We start from the raw sequence: 20,303 nt of genomic DNA on the forward strand, positions 1-20,303 counted from the left end.
AAGCTGAAGTAAGGGTTGTGGTGCTGTCGAATCTGGTGTAGAACTAAGGATGCGCCGTCGAAATCAGACGAGGCGGCGGCCATTTAGGCTGCTGGTTGGTTGATCAACCGAGATGAGGAAGGAGGGGCGGCGTTGGTCCGTTGAAATTATTGACCGCGGAGACAGATTAGTTAGGAAGTTAAGAGCGGTGGGCAGTGATTGTGTTTTTTAAGATGAGTGAGAGAATTCATAGGCTAGAGCGGTGGGCGGTGGTTGTGTCAATCGAATCGAATCGACAGCACCGTCTCACCTTCTGCGCTCGGCGACTGTTGCTGCTTCTGTTGTTGCTGCCGTTCAACTGTTGTGGTTGCGTCGTGGAGGAGCGGCTGGTGGCGGCGGCGGAGTGACCGAGAGATGAGAGTTGAGCATGACTAATGGTGGGCCCCACATTGTAATTAAAAAATAATAATAAAAAAGGTTGATTAACGGTAGTTAACGCCGTTTGGTTAGAGGGGTCCAATTGCACGATTTTTTTGTGTTCGAGGGTTTAGTTACACACACAATGAATAAGAGGGGTTATAGGCTATATGGACTACTACTTCGGTCAATATGCACATTTACCCTTGATTTAAAAATGTCAGTAGCTCATTAATAATAATAGAAGCTCTCGTGTTCCGGATTACTCATCTCCCACCTGAAAATGGTCTGCAATTCTACTGAGATCCGCCTATTTGCCTGAGGTTTTGCTATTCTCCCAATTATCTTATGCCAGATTCTTCATAGGGACTATTGCGCCTTAATTTCCAATGTTTTTCGCCGTTTACAATCTACAATTCATAATTCTCTCCTAGCTTCTCGTTTAGGGTTTCGACCGAACACGACAAATAAAAAATCGGTGTGTTGGGCAACAGAAGTTTCCGTAATCCGTAGCCATGTCGGTGACGGCGGGGGTTACCGATTCAGTGATTGCGGTTAGGGATAAACTTAGGGGTAAAATCGGGCAGACGAAAGTGAAAAGGTATTGGCCAGGAAAAGCTCCGGAGTGGGCGGACGATATCGATGAAGGCGGCGATATCCGGATGACGAGGGCGGCCGCCCTCGAGAAAGCTTTCCCCATCAATGAGGGTTCCCACGTTACGCGGAAGGATGATCCTAGGTTGCGCCGTTTGGCCCAGAGTAGGATTGATAATCGCGATGAGGTTAGGGAAGATCATAGGAGGATTAGGCAAGCAGAGATTGTTTCGACGGTGGAGGAGGAGAGCAGGAGGCTGGAAGGGATGGATGTTGAGGAGGAAGACGATGAGGCCTTGGAGGAGAGGAGGAGGAAAATTAGGGAGAAACTGCTGCAAAGACAACAGGAAGAGGCGGCGCTGCTGCCGGAGGAGGAGGAGGACGAAGTCGAGGAGGAAGAGGAGGAGGAGTCGGAGTATGAGACTGATTCGGAGGAAGAGACGACTGGCATTGCCATGGTGAAGCCGGTTTTTGTTCCGAAATCAGAGAGGGATACGATTGCAGAGCGTGAGAGGCTGGAGGAAGAGGAGCGGGCGCTTGAGGAGGAAGCAAAGAGGAGGATTGAGGAAAGGAAGAGGGAAACGAAGGAGATTGTGGTTGAGAAGATTAAGGAGGATCTTGAGATTCAGAAGAATATGGAGTTGGATGCTGATATTGCTGATGTGGATACCGACGATGATGTGAATGAGGCAGAGGAGTACGAGGCTTGGAAAGCTAGAGAGATTGCTAGGATTAAGAGGGATAGAGAGGACAGGGATGCTATGCTGAAGGAGAAAGAGGAGATTGAGAGGGTGAGAAACATGACGGAGGAAGAGAGGAGAGAGTGGGAGAGGAAGAATCCGAAAACTACGGCTCAATCCAAGCAAAAGTGGAGATTTATGCAGAAATACTATCATAAGGGTGCTTTCTTCCAGACGAACGCTGATGATCATGCTGGAACAGCTGGGGCTCATCCCATTTACACTCGCGACTTCTCTGATCCCACTGGAGAAGATAAAATGGACAAGACCATATTGCCGAAAGTCATGCAGGTTAAGCACTTTGGCCGAAGTGGGAGGACGAAATGGACCCATCTTGTTAATGAGGATACGACTGACTGGAATACTCCGTAAGTACTGATTCTATGCTTAAGATCTTGTTGGGTTTGGAATCTCTGAAATGTGTTTGTCCACAATATAAATGGTGCCTAAAATGTTGGTGGTGGTTAACTGGTTATATAGATTATGGGTGACTTATGTGGAACTTCTTGGTGCTATAAGAACTGTTGCAATTGTTTTTTTGTATTACCCTAGTTCATGCTGGCCACAGGGCATAATTTTTATTTGATTGAATTTGTTAAATTGAACTAGTTGAGGGTAAATTTTGATTCATGCACTTTATGGTTTGCAACTTTGCTATATGGTGATGGCTCAATGATAGTTCAAAGAACCTAAAATTATGAAGATCATGGTCTTGGCTTACATATAATTCTTGAAACATGCAAGTGTAAAGACCCACTATGGATTAATTGCTTTATGCATTTCATTAGAAATAGATGAAGCTTCCTGGTACTTCATGAAGTTGGCAGTAGCAGCCAAGTACTTTTTTTTAATGTGTATATGGTTCTGTATGCCCAATTATGGCTACAATGTTTAGTATTATGGGTCTTTTGGGTAAGTCAGCTTTGAGGTGTAAGCTAAATTGTAGTTTCTATGTGTATTATTGGTTATACGGATAGACTTCTTGTGTTTTATATCATTTATAATTCAACTTCCAAAACTCTTGGTTTTTAGTGCTCATGCTATCATGAAGGACCATCAAAGTACCCTGCTTATTATATGTAGCCTGTCACCAATTACTTTTGTTATAAGATCCACATCTTATCCAGAAAAGTTGAGCAAGACCTGCAACTGCTGATTGCCCATACTGGACTATGAATGCTGATTTAACCTCTTTCATAAGTGAGAGTCGAGATCACCTAGTTTGCCCATACCATGTAAATCTCTAGGAACATGTTCTTTCTTAGTTTATTTTTAGAGGATTGATGAGTTTACGATGATTGAGATTGGTGATTTTGGACCTTTAATATGTTGGGTTATTTTATTAGTTGTTGGCTTGTTGCTGCTCGTGTAAATGTTACGTGATACTACACTTCCTGTCTGCTAGTGACACAAAATCACTAATATTACTGATTCTCCTTCCAGTTTCTTCCTGGACGTTTCTGTTTTTGCATCAAATTATCCACCATGCTTGAATTAGTTTTAACTATTGCTTCTTTGATTCTTCATTTTATCAGTTTATTTTAATGCTCATCATTTGTTCTGGCTTCTTCTAGAGGAGTTATGGTCACTATTTGCCATTAGGCTGACTAGGATGCAAGTGTAGTTGAACTGACATTAGTCAACTATTAATTGCTGGTGCATTTAATATCTGTAGAGGATCTTTATTGAGCTCTGAATGTTGAAAACAAACCTATGTTCTTGTTATATTGTTATTGTGTTAACGGAAGCTAAACATTCATAAAGAAATCAAGTGTTTGTTTTATTGTTATTGGATCTGCGTTATAACATTCTGATAAAGCATGATGTATTTGTTAATTTTAACTCGTGTAGATTATATTATCAGGTATGAGATGATATTTTGATGATTCTCATTCTAAATTCACTTTTCATGACATTAGAGCCTGAATAGCAGGTATAGCATGTACCAGAGCTCAACTAATTACCTTTTTCCGATTATGCAGGTGGACCTACAACGACCCTCTTCGGGCCAAGTACAACCAAAAAATGGCTGGAATGAATGCACCTATAGCAAAACCTAAAGGGAGCAAAAAGATGAAGGATTGGGAGACGCAATAAAACCTTCAAGATCTTCTACATCATGCATTTGGACACAAGTAAGCAGCCAATTTATATACATCTCTTGTGCATCCAAGAATGACAAGATATCCAAGCACCATTTTTGGAAGTCTCCATAAATTAGTTGTGATGAAGTGCTCACCGTGTGGACCTTTTGATAACCTAGGCTCGTAATGGTTTCAGTTTACCTATTGTGGTCTACTTTGAATAGCTTGTATGTCGACTTCACTTAGGTATTGATCGAGTTATAAAATTTTAGATGCACTCTGATTTACTGATATATATAGCCTTTGCCATATTGGTGTAGTCTTATGTTCGATACGATGAATTGAAGGCGCATAATCTTGTAAAACATGTGTGTTAGGACACATAGTCGTTCATAATGCCAACTTTTCTACTAGCTTTTTTGTATTGCTTTGGAGCGTTACAGTCGTATTAAATCAGGAATTTGGTTCTCCCATAACTGACAGAATTATCCTAACTATTTTGAAATTGCGTCATTTTCTGCTTCAGCCATACTAATGCCACGTGTGTAGATAATTATGCCACGTTACCAAAAACTCAATCTAATTTGCTCGGACCTATCTTGATCTCAAAATTTTAATTAATTAATAGTATAGTACGTAAATTTAGAATTTGACTAAAGTTTGGTGATTTACAAATTATTATCTTTTTCATGAATAAGTATGACGTAGTTTTGTTCGTCAAATTTGACCACCTTGAACTTTTATGCGTTCATGTTAGCATCAATTTGGATGGAGTATTTTATATGCAAAATTTTGTTGTGATGTGGAAAAGTATTTGCCAAACTTCAATAATCTCTAAACTGTTTTATAAATAAAACTATCCGACAACTAAATAAACAAAGAAAATTTCAATCATATTCTACATATTTAAGTTAATAGTATACAACCTGAAAAATAAGTTTTATTGAATGTTGTAAAAATGTAATTGGTAAAATAATGAAAGTTGTAAATTTGGCATCGTTTCTTTAGATCATCTCAAACTCAAGAGCTCGTAACAAATACTCCATCTGTTTAGGAATAGGTCATAATTCATAATTTTTGTTTGTTCACGAAAACATGTCTTTAACTCTTTTTTGTCATTTAGAGCATCCACAATGGTGGTGTCTTAGAGGGGTGTCTTAGGAGTGGTCCCCACCTAAGACACACCCCTCTCCAATGCATTGTGTCTTAAAGGGTGTCTTAGATCTCCATTTCCACAAAATTCATATTTCTATACTTTTATTTTTAAATTCCCAATTTTATTAAAAATAAAATTAAACATTACAATAATTAAAATAAAATTAATAACATAATTAAATAATGAATTTCGAATTTTTTTGAATTTAAATAATGAATTTCGAAAAAAAAAATTTATTTAATTGGGCGCGTCCGAAGGACGCGCCATACACCACCGCCGCTCGCCCCGGAACGAGGCTTCGACACGGCCTCGCATCAGGCCGCGTCTCCAATGCAACCCCCCTCCCCAAGACCCGGGTCGATCCCCCCTTCGATTCATGCGCTGTGGATGGCCATATGGATTCATCATTTATTTTGTGGGGTCTTTTCTCACTAACTCTCTCTACTTTTTTTTTAATTTATGGGATCATTTCTCCACGTACTAAATAAACAACTAAATTTTCTTAAAACTTCTGTCGCCCTCCCTTATGATCTATTTTTACGAGGAAGTGTGATTTTAGCACTATGTAAGGAGATTTAAATGTATCACCTTGAAATAAGAAGTGGCAAAAGACTGAACCAACCCGATTTGGCTCAAGCCCATCAAAATTTTCACCATAACGAGTTGGGTTAGATTGGTCAGGAAATCTACAAGACTGAACTATTGAAATTCAACGGGATTGTGTCGAGCCCAACTAAAAATAGAGTTATTCTATTCATAGTCTTAATTTTTCTAATTATAGCCCATATTTAATAAAATAATAGAAATATTATTAAAAATACTACTTTTCCGTTATAGCCCTCAATTATTATCACAAACATCACACACACACACACATTTTTGTGCGTGTAACAGCTTCCCCTCCTCTCAATTCAACCCTTCAATTCATTATTGTTGATTTGGAGAATAGTGCAAATTTTGTGTTTGTGATAAAAAAATTGTTATCACTACTACAACGTGTTGGAGGTCAAAAATTGAATTATGGACCTCACTGTTTGTAAACAGGAGTTCGCACCGCTTGGTGTCCCATTAGGGACACGGACGGGAGATTTAATTATGCCATAATGGATTAAATCTAACATCTTGTAAAACTTCTCTAGCCTTATAGTTGCTTAATATATGTCGAACTGGATCTTGCCGTCATAGAGCATTTTATGATGATTTCTTCGCATTTTTTAGACAAGCTTGAGCAAATGTTATTAAGTAATGATGATAGAGAAGATTAAATACTCAATTACATTGATCAATCTTTCATTTACACGCAGAATAACAAATTTTTCAGACGGTGCAACATTTCCTCGCTTTCATAATTTTGTCGTACTTCACCAACATCGAAAACATGTACGACCCTTCTCTTGATCTCGAATCTCCCTACTATATATATATGTAATCATAGTAATACTCGTGCATAGATTTGATAGCTTTGATAATTTCTTCCTCAACATTGAACCTCATGTCCATCAATTGTCGTGGTCTTCGGCGGGTACTTATAAGAAATCTTGCCTAATGCGCAATTGGGATAAAATTGTATTTTTATTAATATATATATTTTTTATTTTATTAAGTAAGAGGTTATAATGAGAATTGAAACTATGAAATATTGAAATACTAGTTTTATTACAAAATATTCAAACCGGATTGGATCGGCCCGAGCCCATATATAACTTTCAATTATTTGGATGGGTTTGACCCAACTCGAAATTCCATTAGACCTAAAATCTATGGGTTATATTAAATTTGTTTTGCTAGCTTCAATTGAAATTTATCTTGGAGTAGTCGAAGAAAAAACGATACTCCCTCTATCCCATTATAAATGTCTCATTACTTTTAGGCATGAAGATTAATGAATGTGTAATTAGTAGATAAAGTAGATTGGTGAAAATTGCTTAAATATTATTTTAAAAATAAGTATAAAGAGAGAGAATATGGTGGGTGGACCCATTAAATATCATTAATTATTTGCCAAAAAGGAAATGTAACATTTGTAATGGGACATTTCATTATGTAAAATGAGACATTTGTAATAGGATGAAGGGAGTAGTTTTTAAAATTCCTTTATTTACTGTGACGTTCGGGGACGAAGTGCAGAGTGATCGTCGGTGCAAAAGAGGCACAGACAAGGAGCGATTCCGATTAAGACTTTCAAGCGGAGGAGCATAGGGATGAACCAGAACACACCCGAACGAAAGGGGTTCCGAGAATATGTTGGAATGAGACAACATATTTAAAGAGAGCTTAAAGGATTTGATTGGACTACTCATATCAACAAGATGCATCTTCTTTTTTGGTGACCACGTAGAAGAAACTCCAAGATTAAGCGTGCTTGGGTTGGAGCAATTCTAGGATGAGTGAGTGCTTGGGTTGGAGCAATTCCAAGATGAGTGAGCCCCTGTTTCTTGAAACTCCACCTTGTAGCAATTCCAGGATGGATAACCATCTGAGAAGTTTCTCTCGAAACTCCAAGGTTAAGCGTATTTGACTTGGAGCAATTCCAGGATTGGTGACCCTAAGAAAAATTAGCGTGCTTGGCTTCCCTGGAATGTTTCTCTCGGACCTTTAAGGTTAAGTATGTTAAGTATGCTTGACTTGGAGCAATTGCTGGATGTGTGACCCCCTAGAAAGTTAGCGTGCTTGACCTAGAGCGATTTTAGGATCGATGATCCCTGAAAGTTTTTCGGGGAGCATGTGAGTGGGACAAAACACGCTAGAAAAGACTCGTGTTGGTCTATAGGGACATCCGTTAAATCTGAAGCCGGGCTGTTACATTTATGAATTTCAAAATTTAGTTAAAATTCTTCTTTAATTGGTATAGTAGTTTATTTATTAAATTTAATGATCGTTCTAACACGGATTTGAACTCGACATTTTTGACCTATGTTATTGTACTTTTCTATCATAAATGCAAGTTATGGGTATTATGTGTACATTAGATTTCTTAAAATCACTCAGAATTGGTAACATGAAATACTAGCCTCAATGTTTTTAAAAAAAAAAGTATAAGCAGGAATCTGACCGCTTTTCGATATTCATCAAAGTGAATACCATATGTGTTTCTTAAAAACAGAAATAAAAAAGATCTTCAGTCATTTCCCTCAAAGAAAATGATCTTCAAAGTCATGTCGCATAAAATTTTGCTTTTCTCTTTGTGAAAAAAAGGAAACAAAATCCACAAATTTATGAACAAAGGAGAATGAATCCCTAAATTAAGACGAAAAACAAACCCTCCAAAAGTACAAGTAAAACCATAAAAACGACTATTTGATTTTGTTTCATACAAATTTCATTAACCCTCATTTTGTTTTTTTAGGTTTTATTTTAATCTGAAATCCGAATCCCTTTTAGAAGGAATCCAAACCCCATAAAAGGACCTAAATTTTTGGTTTCCTTTGCACACACATATATAGTGTATCTCATTCTCATATACGCGCACAATTTCTCAGACCTACTCGCATTAGCTATAGGGAGAGATGGAGCATCAGCAGCAGCACGAGCAAGACGACGACGTTTATGGCGGCGACCTGCCCGACGAGGATTACATGGAGTCCGAATTTGACCCTTCTGCCGACGCCGACGCCGACGCCGACGCTGATGCTGATGCTGAAGCCGCCTCTGAATCCAAAACGCAGGTATGTGAACATCGCTTGGGGGTCTTAATTATTAATGGAGATACGTAGGGTATACTTAATTATTGGTTTAGAAGTTCAAGGCTGTTTGCGTATGATATTGGTGATGTTTTGAAATTCTACAGGAGTTGGAGAGTATGAAGAAGAGGTTGCAGGAGATTGAGGAAGAAGCAGGCGCGCTTCGCGAAATGCAAGCCAAGGTTGAGAAGGAGATGGGGGCGAATCAAGGTTTTGTCGCTTACATTTTTAAACATGTCATACTTTTAAGAGTTAGAATCTGGGATCCATATTTCTAAGTAGGTTTTCTAGGATTCAATTCATGTTACTCTGGAAGTTTAAGCAATGAAAAGTTTGAACTTTTCTCGGTGAAGATATTGGAACTGCCGATAATTCATTTGGACCTTAACCTCCAAGATTCAGTAAAGTAATGGACTTTAACCTTATTCTAGGAGGAAAGACTCATGATGCTGTCTTGAAATGTCTGAAGTTCTGCACCTTAATATGATTGGAAGTTAAGCAGGATATATGTTTTCATGTGTTTGAAAGGCTAGGAACCTTAAATGAAACCTAAATGGTCAAATTTTCATTATGTTTGGCCTGCCTACTTGCTTGACTTCTAATCTCAAATATATGAATCAGGATCTATAGGAGGAATATGTTTAACTTTAATCCGAACCAGACAGAACAAAGATTGTGGGTAGGAAATATATGAACTGAAAATCAGATTCGATAGTTTTGTTGACTTCACTGACCCAAACTTAATAAAAGAAGTAAATATAAAGATTGAATTATGATCAAAAGTTCAAAACATTCAAATTCAATGTTGCATGTATATATTTTTAAAATTTGCAGACCCAGCTAAATTGAGTTTTTTCCTGTCGTCTCTACTGAAAACCAGAACTCAGTACTGCTTGTATTTTGATAAAACTAGTCACAATACAAAAGGATATATTCCATTCTGATTTGTTTTCTTTATCTGTCCTCTCTGTTCCTTCTACTTGTGCTTGTATGTCATTCTACACAATGTTGTAAATTACCTAAGGAGTAATTGAGGCGTTTTGCCTCAGTGAGGTGAGGGGTAAGCCCCCGAGTAAAGCCCAAAAAAATTGTAAGATAACTACAAAAAAAAGATAGCAACCCAATCTTTAAATTTAATACTTCCTTCGTCCCAGCAAAGGTGAGGCGTTTCTTTTGGGCACGAGATTTAAGGAGCTAGTGTTTAGTGAAAAAGTGAATGAAAAAGTAAAATGAAAGAGAGAGTGAATGAAAAAGTAGCTTTAATTTATTCCAAAAATGGAAACGACTCTACTTCGTCGGGATGGAGGGAGTAGTTAAGAAGGGAGGGAGGAAGAGGAGAAGTGCAGGGAGGGAGGAAGGCGTCTGTATGAAGAGGAGAAGACAGTTGCTGCTTTTTTTTTTTGGGGGGGGGGGGGTGTAATAATAAGTTTAAGGTTATCACTTATAGATTTTAAAAAAATCTAAATGAGTTATTGATTTGAATTTTAAAATATATATATTTTTTAATTTTCGGCTCAGCGCCTTAGCGCCCTGAGGCGTGCACCTCAGTCTGGCGAGGCATTAGCCTCAAAACCCACCCAGCAAGACATGAGCCCTGAGTTTTTCCGGCCGCTTCGCCTTGAGATGCTTGTTGAGGCGTACGCCTCAACTGCTTTTCAGAACCCTGATTCTACATATACCTGCAAATTATGGATGTAATGTGGAGATGAGTTTTTGTTCTCTGGTTCCTCCGTCTCTCGTTATGGGTGTAATCAGTTTGTTGGTGATAACAAAGAACGTTTACACTCATGGTTCTAAAAGACGTTCTTGAGGCCCACATCTCGGAAAACGCATCTGAGGTGCATGCCTCGCATTTTAGGATTTCAAAGATTTGCTTTTTTTGTTTTTTGGGGGTTTTAATACTCGAAAGTCAATGGGCGTTAATTTTCCAGCTTTAATTTGAAGTAGGCTGTTTCTACACAGCCCGTATTAGGAAATTAAAAGAAGAAAAAAAAGTCTGAGACCTATGCAGCCTCTATCTCTCTCGTGCGCCTGCCTTCTACCTCTCCGGCAATGGCTGCAGTTATGGTTTTTGTGTGTTTTAATATATTTGCTATTATCATTTTTTGTCTTTAACTATATTTGCTACAATTTTTGCGTGTTTTTATGATTTACGCCTCAGACCGCCTCAATGCTTACGCCTCGTGGGGCCATTGGAAAAAGCTTACGCCTCAATGCTTAAAAATGCCTTTCAGGACCTTGATTACTCTTGCTTTGCTAGAGACAAGTTACATAATTTAACTCTTTTCATAAGTGTGCTTTTGTCTCGAAGCAATGAAATTAGTATGGATTCAATTGTAAGGATTGAGGGGATGGAGGGCTTAAGAGGACTCTAGTGTTTCAACTTTTGTTGAATGTTTTTGGCGTGCTTTTAAGACGTCAGTTACACGCCAGACTTTGACTTATCTTATTCATGGTAGGTGAAGCTCACATCGATAGGTTGCACATCAAAATGTGGATTGGGTTTTTTTATTATGTGAATTATATGCAATTTGCTAAAATACAAGGTTGATTATTTAAGCAATGCCATTATGTATTTACCTTTTCTTTCGTAGCCACAGTATAATATTTCTTTTCCCTTTTCCCTATCTAGTAAGTCAGAAGTGGAAAAGTTTCAGTTCCTGACACTACCATTTTTTAAGTGCGCACTTTAACCACTTACCTTATGTATCTGTCGTATGTAGTCCTTTTCTCACGCATGTCTCGTGACTTTCTCCTCCCTTTTGAAATTTTTAATGCTCTCGGTTGTCCATAAATAATCTAATACAGTACAGTGAAATTACAAAATTAAGCTTAAGAGGACTTACTTCCTTACCACTTAATATGCTCGTTTCCCTATAAGACACTATTCCTGTATTCGGAATCGGAAGGGCAGAAGGTCATGAAGGGTCTTGATGGTTTGCTTTCATGGGGCAGCAGAAGTATGCAAAACTCTACCTGCATCTTTAGCGAGTATCATTTAGAAAATTTTCCTTTTTATCAAATTATCATATGGAGTTGTATTTTATTTCTCCAATTGCTTTTGCCACCTCCTCAACTTTCCCAGTTACCCTATTTTTATCAGATCTGTAAGATCAGAAATTGTGCCTAAGGTAGTTTTGATATGCATATTCAATTATTGGGAAATTACCACTTATTATGCTCGTTGCCCTATAAGACTCTAATCCTGTATTCGGAATCGAAAGGGCAAGAGGTCATGAAGGGTCTATCATATGGAATTGTATTTTTATTTCTCCAATTGCTTTTGCCACCTCAACTTTCCGAGTTACCCTATTTTTTTTTATCAGATCTGCAAGAGCAGAAATTGTGCCTAAGGTAGTTTTAATATGCATATTCAGTTATTGGGAAATTACAGTAAAGGGAAATTACCACTTAATATGCTCGTTGCCCTATAAGACACTATTCCTGTATTCGGAATCGGAAGGACAAGAGGTCATGAAGGGTCTTAATGGTTTGCTTTCATGGGGCCGTAGAAGTATGCAAAACTCTACCTACATCTTTAGCAAGTATAATTTAGAAAATTTTCCTTTTTTATCAAATTATCATATAGAGTTGTATTTTTATTTCTCCAATTGCTTTTGCCACCTCCTCAACTTTCCCAGTTACCCTATTTTTTATCAGATCTGCAAGAGCAGAAATTGTGCCTAAGGTAGTTTTAATATGCATATTCAGTTATTGGGATTAGGATTTTAATGCGGTCCAGCAAGTAAAGATTTCTTAAGATATAGTAATGGATGAATTATTTACTCAAGAATCAATAAATATTCCTTGCATTTTTCATCTTGAAGTGAATGTTATATTTTATTCATTCCAGGATTTGAAAGTTTTTTTTTCACTTTTTTAATCTTCTTGTTCCTTTTATAGGGATAAATTTAATAGAGCAGTCAGTGACTGCTCTTTGGAAATTGTTGGGTTTCTGCATTTTTGTATAAAAAAATTACTGTGTTTCTTTTCATTGATGGATTTTGTATGCTAGCCAAGTCTAGGTTAGTATTTACCAGCTGCAGTTTCATGTGAAGCTGTCAAGCTGGATATATTCACTATTGCTTAGATTTTTCTTGCTGTACTTGAGTGTATCTTTGTGTGAAACAATTGAACCTACACAACTTTCATTGTGTGTGCCTAATTTGTCACCAAATACAAACAAACTAATCATAATCAACCAAAAGAAAAGTAGTTGGCTATTGTCTGGCTGATTGATCTCTTTGCTCTTATCCTCTGATTAAAGTTTATAATTAGAGGCAACTATATGTTGCTCGTGGGAAGAAGGTGGATGGAAAGAAAAATTGTAATCTTCATATTATGCATGCTCGACTAATTTGCTGAAGATCCGCTTGGAAATTTTGACTAACAACATTGTTTTTCTTTCTTTTGGGCCTTCCTAGAAGAAGGTGGTTCATCCGTTAGCCAAGCTGAAAAGGAAGAGGTGGATGCTCGATCCATATATGTTGGTAATGTAAGTTTCTTGGTCCACTTTCTATTTCCAATTTATTAGCGGTTTGGCTTTCCATAAATTTCAAGTTTGTTATTGTGCTCTGTGCAATTCAACAAGTTTGAGGGAAAGAAGAATGTCACTAAAAGCCTAAATTAAGATTGCCTGGTGAAATAACCCAACATGTCATCTTTTATATTGAACTATGTGATACATTAAATTCTCACTCTCTGCTTGGTGGGTTATATATATCTCATATAGTTCTGAGCTCCAGTAAGCAATCTGATATCAACAATACATATTTTTTGTTGATGTATCATTATATTTGTCTTCTGTAATCCTCAAAGACTTGTTTGCTATACACCTCAGATCAGTTTCTGCGACTGATGTATGTATCAAACTAATGTGTAGATATGTAGAATCTCCATACTTGCATGACTTGTACCTTAGAAATATATATGAACTGAGTGCTTTTCGGCTTCAAATTATTTCCATGACCTAAATACTTAAAAGGTAAATTTTATGCAGTGGGCCAAATCAAACTTAATTTTGTTTGTGTTCAAGAGTTTCCCAGCATGGTCAGTATTATAAGATACATGTTGAGTTGCTGATGATCAGATTTCTGGTGCCCTGTATATTTGTTTATTCTATCTATGGGTTCAGTATTTGATTGTTGTTGTAGTCACTTTCATGATTGTTATGGTCATCTCTCTATTTGCATCCTGGTTCAAACAGGAAAATGGTTTACATCTATTATCCTACCCATATATTTGATTCGAAAGTGTACTCTTGCTGAATGTTGATAGTTTTTATGCCTAATTGCAAGATAATGAAGCATATATGTACATCTGCTTGGCTTAATAATTTTTATCCGTTTTTTCTCCAAGTACAGGTTGACTATGCATGCACGCCTGAGGAAGTTCAGCAGCATTTTCAGTCTTGTGGGACTGTAAACCGGGTCACTATATTGACAGACAAGTTTGGTCAACCCAAAGGTTTTGCTTATGTAGAGTTTGTGGAGGTTGAAGCTGTTCAAAATGCTCTGCTGCTAAATGAATCTGAGCTGCATGGCCGTCAACTGAAGGTTCTTGTACTTACCTTGGTCTGGACAAAGTTTTGGGGAATATATACTAATCACTGCCGTATTCATATGTTTGTATATTGTGGTTTGACAGGTCTCTGCTAAGAGAACTAATATTCCTGGTATGAAACAATATCGAGGAAGGCGTCCAAATCCATATTTTGGTTCAAGGAGGCCATTCATGCCCGGTCCTCCTGTCTACCCTCCTTTTAGTTATGGGTGAGCAAACCAAATGCTTATACTGTTTGGCTGAGCAATAATGGCTGGTCATAAATTGCACTCAATTTTTTCATTCGTCCTTTGTGCCACCGGCAGCCTGAATTTAATTTGAAAAGTTCTGCTGGAAAAGTATTTTGGTATATCTACATGAAAGATTTTCTTGACCAATGTCTTTCTCCGACCAACATGTTTGCTTTTAGTTTTCACTCTTTATATGTATTTATGCATATGTATGGCTGTCTAATAGACAAAGTAACAGACAATCACAATATATTTACTTACCAATATGGGAATGGGGGGTGTTTTTACCTGAAACTGACTGCAATTTCATTTGTTTTGATAGTCTATCACACACCTTTCGCCTGATCCCAATACTTTCATGTGCAGGAGGGTTCCGAGATTTAGGCGCCCAATGCGCTACAGGCCGTATTGATGAATATTTTTCAGTTGGGCTACTGTACGATTGAGGAATAACTTGGGTTCAAGCAACGCCTCCATTAAATTGTGCCTTGATATGATCTACTTATCCGGATACTCTACATGGCTGATGGCTAGAGTTAGTGTGATATTCAAACTTCTTGTAACTTTTTATTGTAACTTGTGTTATAGTAGCTGCATGCAATTATAATTATGATTATGACTGCTTATAGGCAAGGAAGAGAGAAAAGCTGATAACTAGGGGTCTTCTTATAGTCCATTCCATGGTTTGTCTGGGAACCTCACATGTTGTTGCCAACTGTTCAGTGATTACATCTTATGATAGCTGGATATTTATGACATTATTTTAATTCTCTATCTATCTTGATTCCATTTGGGGACATGAGAAAAATCTCATGAATCATATGTGGCTATTTCAGTATGGCTGCAACAAGGAAGGCCTCAACTTTCAGTGGACTTGGAATGCTATATTGAAAGTTAAAGACTCTTGTGTTCTTGTTTTGGATTTATGCAATGCTCAATACTCCAGACATGGTGTATATACATATTGTATTCAATTTAATGGTAGATATTGCATCACTCTACTATAAATCAAGATTCAGAAAAAAAAAAGTGAGCGTATGAATGTGATAGAGATATTGTTTATTTACTTATGTAATTTATATAAAAAAAATTCAGAATCATCATATGCTTGTGTTGATCTTGCGGTAAGTGGTTAATATCTAAGGCCTGAAGTCCTGTGTTTGAATTCATTGTGGTGCAATTTTTAAATTTCTTTATTTATTTATGTAATTTATATATATATATATATATATATATATATATATATATATATATATATATATATAAAATAGAATCATCAATCTAAGGTATATCACACTTCAATGGCCTATCTATCTGTGTTACAATTTAAAATTCATGAGAAAAAACTAAATTATGATAAAATTGATGATTTTATTGACAATTATCATGAAGTTTATCATGACAATGCCTTGTCGATCATAAATCCACATGTATAACACATGCACAATCTTGCGATAAAGGTTACTTCATCCGTCTCATGAAATATCCCCTTTCAATTTTCACACAAATTAATAAAATGCATCAATGTTTTTAGATAATACAATTTATACTAATAAAATGCATCGATATATTTTAGAAAATACTCCCTCCGTCCCACGAATCTTGACGCATTTGGTTTCGGTACGGAAATTAAGGAATTGTGGATTAGTGTTTTAAGTGTTTAGTTAATAAAGTATAAAAGTGATAAAGTAGGAGAGAGATGGTAATAAAAGTAATAAAGTAGGAGAGAGAATGTAATAATTATTACTTTATTTGGAAATGTGTCAAGATTCGTGGGACGGCCCAAAAATGAATACATGTCAAGATTCGTGGGACGGAGGAAGTACTATTTATATATATTTACTATTCCATGCGGCATTTTTACAAATAATGAATAAGGCCTTTAGTAAAAGAAAATTTTAATACATTTCCAATTATAAACTGGACTATATGGGAAACTCCAAAAAATGAATGGGAATTAGTATCGTACAATATTATGTGTCACTGTATTTCACTATTATATCAATTATTTTAATAATATTTAAAATAAATTTTTATAATATTATAAATGGAGAAATCTTTTTCAATACCACATAATAAAAGGTAGAAGTTTTTTACACTCATTTATGAGAGTATAAGTTTTTTATACCTAAATGTGTTAAATTTCTACATTACGCTTACTATATATTAATAAGTTTAAAGAAATAAAAGAGTATAAGCTATGGCTTGCACACGATGGCAAGACACGGTCGTGTAGCCACCATGTACAGCCGCTGTGTGCACAATTGGGGTACATAATTGTGCATACGATGGTTGTACACGGTGGCTACACACACGATCGTGTCTTGAGCCATCGTGTGCACAATTAGAGGTATATATATGTGCACACGATGGCTGCACACGGTGGCCACACGACCGTGTCTTGAGCCATAAAGATATACCTTTTATTTAGGGGTGTTTTAGTCTTTTTATTGATTTTGGTATGAAAAATTTATACTCTTATGGATGGGTGTAAAAAACTTCTATATTTTATGCTTTGATACAAAGAGATACATTCTCACTATTATAAATTATACTTAACTTTTATTTTAAAAAGTTAAAGTTAAAAAAAATTACATATCCTAATTTTGAATGGAAACGATATGACTTATGATACCTAATCTGGGTATAATGAGGATGTAAACTTGAGGTGCTTTTCTCTTCTACTAAAACAAGCGGATTAATGGAAGAAATGTGGATTGTATCATGAACTTATCTACATTTACTCTCCCATGGAGCTTGAACCATGAATGTAATTGAACAAAGAACAATCCTACCTTACAAAGAACATATATAATTTTTTTTTAATTTTAATTTTTTGAAATAAAAATTAACCATATTTCATACTTATTTTTATAAAATAATTATTAAAATAATAAATATAAACACACATCAAATTATAAAAACTAGATGTAGGATGAGTTCCCCTTGTTAGAATACTCCCAGCAGAAATCTCAAAATTATGCTCCTATAATTCTCCCTAAAGCTTCCTTATTTAATTTTAGGATCTCGATTTTATAAATGCATACACCAGATCTCCTATTTTCTACATAAAAATAATAATTATGTGTGGGCCCTACTAATTATAAGCTTAAAATAAATTTAGGGTGGGTGTAAATTTAAGATTTAATTTAGGTGGGTGTAAAATTTTTTGTGGGCCCCATCCAATTTAGGGGATCTGCTGGATGCATTTTTTATCTCATTTTCAATTGTTTTAGCCTAAATTTAGGGTTAGTGATGCGTTTAGGTGATCTGCTGGGAGTGCTCTTAGAATAGATAAGTACGGCCTTTTAATGTGAAGCGAATCACTACATTATTATATTATTGAATTGAACTCATTTTTTTTCTTGAGATATATAATAATGTGAATTTCATTATGTAAAAGTCAAAGATGTCTTTGAAAACAGTGGTGTGTGTGTTATCTAAGGTCGCCAGCTCTTCGCCGCGTCTTAGGGTCATTGTCATAGTATCACCACCCTTATCATTTGGGAATTAATGTGTGTGTGTGTGTGCATTTTTTTTTTAAGAATATTGTTATTTTATATTTTTTTTGACGATGTTATGTGATACCATTATCTTGAACTAAAAAAAAGTGCAAATATATAAAAGTATCTAAATTCCTCAATATATTTATCAAAAATACCATTTTTTTCATATATCTACATTATATATTCATTTGAACTTTAAATGAATATCTCAAAATGTGGGTAAGAATGCACTGACACTAAAGTAGTATTGTCTCATAATTTTTTCATATATTAATTTGACTACACTCATGCGTAAGCAAAGATTCTCTCACATCAACACATATTAAATTCTCAACAAGACATAATTATTGCGACCTACCCATCCTCTCTCTATCTATGCGCCAATATTTTCAAACACATAATTCTATCTATGCGACGGCACATTAAGAAACTCTATTTATGCGCCAATTTAAGTTCACCATTATTCTTAAATATCATATAATTAAAGTATTAGATATAATAATGCACTAAATATTTCAATTTCCAATTATGCGCCACTATATACGTTTTTCATTCATGCACCCTTATGTTTATCCTTTATGCGCCACTATATTTTCCATTTATGAGCTATTAATCTATGCCTCCATATACATAATACTAATTGCATATTAATGGTCTTATTCAAAAAATAAACATTTTATGGGCGCATGACGATTTATGCGCTAGAAATTATAAACATTTCATGGGTGCATTTAAATAATACTAAGGCATATTCATGGGCGCACTCAATTTTCTTGTACAATTCAAGGTCATCATCGGTTGGATCCTTGTATAAACTGAAATATTATGCTTTGAGCCAATCATTGGTGCACACCAATGCCTCTACCATTTTGGAACTCAAACTACTTCGAAAATGATCCACAACCCTTCTACCCAAGCTAAAAACAGACTCACTTGCAACTGTTGAACTTGGAATTGCAAATATATCATTTGCAATGTGTGCAAGAATAAGATACTTGGTTTCATTTCCTCTCCACCAAATCAGAAGATCAAAAGTGAGATTAGATCGCTTCTCGATCTCATTGGCAAGGTACTTATCCACTTCATTACATATCTGTTGAAGTTGGTCTTCTTTAATTTGTGCATCCACATCACATGACAATTCATCAAGAAAAATACCACGACGACTAGTTTCAACTCCAACAATGCAGTCTGATGACGTTTTATGGCACTCAGAAGATAATGAATCATCGACTCCCTTATACTCCGTCCGCAAAGTAATCAAGTCATTTTTAACTCGATCAGTGGACTCTTGAACCTGTTGAGCAGTGCCCCCTAATTTCTTGATGCTCACTTTGATCATTTGAAGCTTGTTTCTTGGATCCAAGACATTAGCAATGAAAATCAAATGATTTATTTTATTCCAATCACCCCAATACTTCTGATATTTTTCCTTCATTGTATTTGCAACCTTCTTAAGTGTTGGTTCTGAATCATCACTACACTTTCTCTCAATCTTAATTTGGATGGACATTATACAATGATAAATCAATTGAGATGTAGGAGTTTTGGATGCACTTAGCTCTAAAGTTGCATCATAGAAAATTTTGAGAAAGTATACAAAAGATTCAGCATTAACCCAATCCTCTTAAATCGGAGGCCCCATCCTTTCTTTACCCTTCTCATCATTTTCACGAAAATATTTCATAAAAGGCAACCATTCTTCAGCCATCCTTTCAAACACCCTTCTATACTTCAATGCACCTTCAAGCATTTTATAGGTTGAATTCCATCTAGTTTTGACATCCATAGGTACAGTTGACGTACTAGAAAACTTGGCTAATACGACAAACTCCCTAAATTTGTTCAACCTAGAAGAGGAAGAATGAAGAAACACAACTGCATTCCTAATAGACTTAATTGCAGAGTTGAGTTGTTTCAAGCCATCCTTAACAATCAAGTATATGACATGCACATCTCAAATGCAAATATTTTCCATCAAACAACAAATTATTTTCAATTCTCATTCTTCTTTTCAAGTAGTCAATTGCAGTATCATTAGAATATGCATTATCAACTACTATAGAAAACAATTTTTTTCTATCCCCCACTCTCTCAAACAAACCTCAATCATCTTGTCAATTTCTTCTTTAGTGATTTTTGTGAAGTTAATTATTCTTTTGTGCAACTTCCGATCACTATCCAAAAAATGATCTGTAACAATCATGTAATTTATACTTTGAATCGATGTCCATGTGTCATTAGTGATACTAACTCTTTTCTTACCAATCACTATTTGTATTTTACTTTTCTCGGATAAATGCAAAGCATAAACCATACCTGCAACTTTCTTTCGCTAGGGAATTCGAAATCGTG

At 36.0% G+C, this 20,303-nt stretch overlaps 2 protein-coding genes across 5 annotated transcripts; both read left to right on the forward strand.

The window, feature by feature from the left end:
• Positions 1–613: 613 nt before the first annotated feature.
• Positions 614–4,227, forward strand: LOC130997259 (uncharacterized). The gene is made up of 3 exons (XM_057922521.1): positions 614–719; positions 843–2,098; positions 3,713–4,227. The coding sequence occupies exons 2-3, from the start codon at positions 912–914 to the stop codon at positions 3,825–3,827; spliced, it is 1,302 nt and encodes a 433-aa protein (XP_057778504.1). The 5' UTR covers positions 614–719; positions 843–911; the 3' UTR covers positions 3,828–4,227.
• A 3,699-nt stretch (positions 4,228–7,926) lies between these two features.
• LOC130997260 (polyadenylate-binding protein 1) lies at positions 7,927–15,218 on the forward strand. 4 transcript variants are annotated; one of them, XM_057922522.1, is made up of 6 exons: positions 7,927–8,635; positions 8,758–8,860; positions 13,075–13,145; positions 14,014–14,205; positions 14,297–14,421; positions 14,809–15,218. In XM_057922522.1, the coding sequence occupies exons 1-6, from the start codon at positions 8,477–8,479 to the stop codon at positions 14,852–14,854; spliced, it is 696 nt and encodes a 231-aa protein (XP_057778505.1). In that variant the 5' UTR covers positions 7,927–8,476; the 3' UTR covers positions 14,855–15,218. The 4 variants fall into 4 exon arrangements, with proteins under 4 accessions (XP_057778505.1, XP_057778506.1, XP_057778507.1 ...); XM_057922523.1 differs by having other exon boundaries at positions 8,046–8,635; positions 13,078–13,145; XM_057922524.1 differs by lacking the exons at positions 7,927–8,635; positions 8,758–8,860 and adding an exon at positions 11,428–11,610.
• Positions 15,219–20,303: the final 5,085 nt, after the last annotated feature.

This window comes from Salvia miltiorrhiza, chromosome 8 (genome assembly GCF_028751815.1).
Source record: "Salvia miltiorrhiza cultivar Shanhuang (shh) chromosome 8, IMPLAD_Smil_shh, whole genome shotgun sequence".
Lineage (NCBI taxonomy): Eukaryota > Viridiplantae > Streptophyta > Magnoliopsida > Lamiales > Lamiaceae > Salvia > Salvia miltiorrhiza.